General features: G+C 41.2%; 1 protein-coding gene across 1 annotated transcript in view; it reads right to left on the reverse strand.

Moving 5' to 3' along the window:
* Positions 1-4,938, reverse strand: part of MASP1 (MBL associated serine protease 1) — a 100,927-nt gene that overhangs the window by 52,601 nt on the left and 43,388 nt on the right. Inside the window, exon 4 of the mRNA XM_042780287.1 lies at positions 1,660-1,791. Coding sequence (XP_042636221.1) covers positions 1,660-1,791 — 132 coding nt within the window. The remainder of the gene's footprint in view (positions 1-1,659; positions 1,792-4,938) is intronic.

Consider the following 4,938-nt stretch of genomic DNA (forward strand, 5'->3'; position numbering starts at 1 on the left):
CGGAAGTAGGATTGCCCAATATATATATATATATTTCTATACTGATGGGGCAATCTACTTCCATAGTGATACTGCCTTAGAAACCCAAGGTGTATATATATGTGTATGTATATATATATATTTAGAGAGACAGAGAGAGGGAGGAAGGAGCTCTGATGCATTACTGGTTTTGCTTCTCTAGAGAACTCAACCTAAAACAATGTCCTTTTCTAGAGACTGGTCTCTCTTGATAACATATCCAAAGAAAGTGAGGTGAAGTCTTGCCATCCTTACTTTTAAGAGGCATTCTGGCTGTACTTCTTCCAAGACAGATTCATTTGTTCTACTGGCGTTTCATTGAATATTTGATATTCTTCACCAACACCATAATTCAAGTGCATCAATTCTTCTTTAGTCTTCTTTATTCATTGTCCAGCTTTCACATGCACATGAGATAATTGGAAATATCATTGCTGGGGTCAGGTGCACCTTAGCCCTCAAAGTGCCATCTTTGTTTTTTAACACTTTAAAGAGGTCTTTTGCAGCAGATTTGCCCAATGTAATATGTCATTTTTAGCCCCAAATATATTCAGCACATAGCAGGTAATCAATAAATATTTACTGAATGAAAATAATGGAAAATATAACCCTCTTCAAGAAAGTGCCTGTGTGGGACTGCTGGTTTTGCTTTATTAAGAAGCAAGTAGTAGTTTGTGAAGGGAGCTTTGGTAGCTTAGTGCCTAAGGCATTTGACTGCTAAAGAAGTTCTTGTCTCCAGCCTTGCCCTTGTCCAAGGATCCCTCATGCAGTTTTCAAATGATTTTTCTAAAACAGGGACCCCTAACCCTGAGCCACAGTAATCCATTGGCAATTCCAAACATTCAATGTTCTACATGCCTCTGAATGTCTGCACAGCTGCTTTCTGTGCCTGGCATGCCCTCCTTCTCTTCTTCATTAACTTCTTCAAGGGTGCCTTTTTGGGAAGCATTTGCTTACCCCCCAGGCAAATGTATGCCTGATTATGCTGTGTGTATAATTCTTTACAGCATTTATTGCATTCCAACACTTGCTTGTGTAGCTATTTATCCCACCCAGCATGGAGAACCTCATGGACAGTGTCTGAAATTCTCCATCCCTGGCCCCAGCCCAGTGACTGGAACATAGTAGGTATGTTGATGAAAGAATGAAAACAGAGAGAGAGAAGAGTGGGAACTTGCTGTCTCTGTCCTTGTCTTCTACTCCCTCTACTTTCTTTTAAACTGAGGTATTTCTTGTGTAAGAGGAATTTAAAGAGCCATGGAAGAGATGAGAAAATAGAACTGCTGGGTGAGGTATAATACATGGCTCAGGGAAAGAGGATTAAGGAATCCAGCTCTTCCTTTAATTTGACCAGGCTGATGACTTATAGTAGGAGAGGAGACAGGCACGTTGAGCAGAAATACTGCCCAGGAATAAGAATAGGCTAATTGGCCAGCACTTCTCTCATGTTTTTCTTTGACAACCTGAGCCAAGGTTCACGGTGGGTGTTTAGCATCTTCATTTATGTAATATCTCAGGTACATCTCTGTGAATTTCATTTTATTATTGCTACTGCATAAATGTCTTTCTTTTCAGTTTTTTCTAATCCATTTTGGAAGATGTGCACATACGGTAATATATAGAATCTTCCCTAGGTCCTACCTCGGCAGGTCCTGTTATCTGTGTGGAGGAGGTAGCCAAACCGGCAAGAGCAGTAGTAGCCACCGATGTAGTTATGGCAGTAGTGGTCACAGGACAGCTCCTCATCCTCCCGCTCTGTGCACTCGTCAACATCTGTGGAGCAAGTAAAGCCTCTCAGTCAATCACACGTGTGATGGTGGTAAAAGCAGACAACAATTATAGGCACTGACTATGGGAAGAAGTATAGCCAGAATGCTCCTTGGAAGCAAGGATGATGAGATTTCATTTTATAAACTTTGGACATGTTATCAGGATGGATCAGCCCCAGGAGAAAGACATCATCCTTGGAAATGTATGTTGTTGTTGTTGTTGTTTTGCCGTCGAGTCGGCCCCAACTCATAGCGACCCCTCCTTGGGTTTCCGAGGCAGTATCACTACGGAAGTAGGATTGCCCAACCTTCCTTCCGAGGAGTGGCTGGTGGGTTTGAACCGCCAGCCTTCTGGTAAGCAGTCAAGTGCCTTAGGCACTATGCTACCAGAGCTCCTTGGAAATGTATAGGGTCCGCTTAAAAGAGAAAGACCCTCAACAAGACAGATTGACACACAGTGGCTGCAACAATGGGCTCAAACATAGCAATGGCTGTGAGGATGGCACAGGACCAGGCAGTGTATTTTCTGTTGCACATAGGGTTGCTATGAGTCAGAACTGACATGATGAAATCTAACAACAACATACGCTGGTCACTGTGTTGGGAGGTACATACATGCTCTCATTTAATCCTCTCATAAAGCCCAGAAATAGCTGTTATTTCTATTTCCCAAATGAGGAAACTGGATTTTACAGAGGTTAACCAAAATCACAGAGAGCCAGGTAGAACCTAAGCAACCTGGCTCCTGGTAGTGCCACTATATCCTAACAGCTGTAATAGTAGCTATATGCTATCAGGCACTGTCACTATTCCCATTCTATAGATGATGAAACTGAGATATAGAAGCATTAAAGTCACACAGATAGCAAGTGACAGTTAGGATTCAAATACAGGTGGGTTCACTCCAGAGCCTACGAATCTATGCTGCCTCTCTCTTTCTCTCTAAGTCTCTAATGTGTGCCAGCCCTCTTCTAGGCAGTGGAAATATAAAGATAAAAAGATGCATCTTCTCAATGAAATTTCTTAAAATGAGGAAAAATTTTGAATATTCTCAAAAGAAGATATACAAATGACTGATAAGTGCATGACAAGATGGTCAACACTGTTAGTGATCAGGGAAATGCAAATTAAAAACACAATGAGGAATCATTCCATATCCACCAGAATGATTAAACTTTTAAAAACTGACTACACCAAATGTTGTTGTGGAACAAAGGTACAAAATTTTGGAGAAGGTTTGACAATTTCTTATAAAACTAAATATATACCTACCCTACAGCTCTGGTTAGGAGGTCTGGTAGCATAGTTAGCTCTGGTTAGGAGGTCTGGTAGCATAGTTCCTAAAGGCACTTGACTGCTAATCAGAAGGCTGATGGTTCAAACCCACCAGCCACTCCTCAGAAGAAATGTTGGGCAATTTATTTCTATAGTGATACTGCCTCAGAAACCCAAGGAGGGGTTGCTATGAGTTGGGTCCAACTCCATGGCAGTGAGTTTAGTCTAGGACCCAGGACTCCACTTTTATCATGACCCAGTGTTATATATCCTTCAAGACTGAGAAAAACTTCAAGATCTAAATTACCCACAATGAAATCGTAGTCATCCAATAGAAATTAAACCGTATTGTGGTAGTTCAGTCTGTGTGTCAATTTGGCTGGGCCTAGCTGAGTAGCTGGGCATCTTAATATAGTATTCCCTATGATGAGACTGGTAATCAACTCCATGGTGGAATCTACGGGGAGCAGCTGAGTAGCTGCCTTATGGATGTGGTCTGCTTCCTGTATATAAGGAGAAGCCTTGAGGAATGGTTTGTAGCATATGGCATGCTTAAACCCTGCATGTAGTTGAGTCGTTGTTCAGCAGCCTGCCATGCTCTGCCGATCTTGGGACTTTTAATGGACTTGAATTAATGGCCTGCCATGTGGTTTGGTAATATTGGGACTGTTCCTTGTTACTTGTCAACTGTGGGTTTCTCAGCCTCAGCAGCCAGCAGCTGAGTGAAGAAGAGCCTCTAGCTTCATTGGGCTGGGAGCAAGAGGCCCAAGGTCAAGGGGCTTTCACTCGGCCCCTAGAAGCCTTGCACTTTGAACTCGGATTAAAACCTCCAAACTGCAAGAATAAACCTCCTGTTTGTTAAGGCCATCCCATTTGTGGCATATTCCCATCAGAGTGGCACTAGGTAACCAGAACACACATGTTCACAAAAAGATTCATACAAAAAGATTTATAAAGCTTTGTTCATGATCACCATGAAATTGGAAGAGTATAAGTGTCCATCAATGAAAGAATAGGAAAAAAATGTAGTATATTAATACATTGGAAAATCACTCTGCCAGGAAATGAGTGAATTACTGCTACATACAATGACATTAAAAAACAAACAAACAAACAAACCTCACTGCCGAGGAGTTGGATCTGACTCATAACAACCCCTCCTTGGGTTTCTGAGGCAGTATCACTACTGAAGTAGATTGCACAACCTTCCTTTCGAGGAGTGGCTGGTGAATTTGAACCACCAGCCTTCTGGTTAACAGTCAAATGCCTTAGGTACTATGCCACCAGTGCTCCTGACAATGACATAGATAATATATTTTAAAAATGCTGAGTAAAAGAAATGTTACCCTGAATATATATTCTCTGTGTGTTCATTTATATAAAACAATAAGAGACACAACTAATCTATATTAAAAAAAAAAAAAAAAAACAGAACAGTGATTGCTTATAAGAGGGATGGGAATGGGGATTGACTGGGAAAGGGCATTGGGAGCTTTGTGGACTGATGGTGAAATTCAATATTTCATTAAGAGTTTTGTGAACAAATATTGAACTCGAGCTAATGATACACATGCTGAAGTATTTAGAAGGAAGTGTATTGATGCCTGCAATTTACTTTAAAATGTATCCATAAAAGACAGATTGGTGGATGGATAGATGGTAAATGGACAGATCTGGGATAAATCAAAGCAGTAAAAAATAAATGGTAGAGGGAGTTCCGGCAAGATGGCGGACTAGGCAGAAGGACTGCACAGATGCTCTTTAACAAAGGAAAGGGAAACCAATTAACACAGACACAGAAGATAATCTTGGACCCCTGAGCCTTGAAGGGAAGGATACAAAAGTGGACTAAACCCCAACTAGCAGAAGAATTTGC

This window comes from Orycteropus afer, unplaced genomic scaffold, assembly GCF_000298275.1.
Source record: "Orycteropus afer afer isolate SDZICR_OR568_19922 unplaced genomic scaffold, OryAfe1.0 scaffold00032, whole genome shotgun sequence".
Taxonomy (NCBI): domain Eukaryota; kingdom Metazoa; phylum Chordata; class Mammalia; order Tubulidentata; family Orycteropodidae; genus Orycteropus; species Orycteropus afer.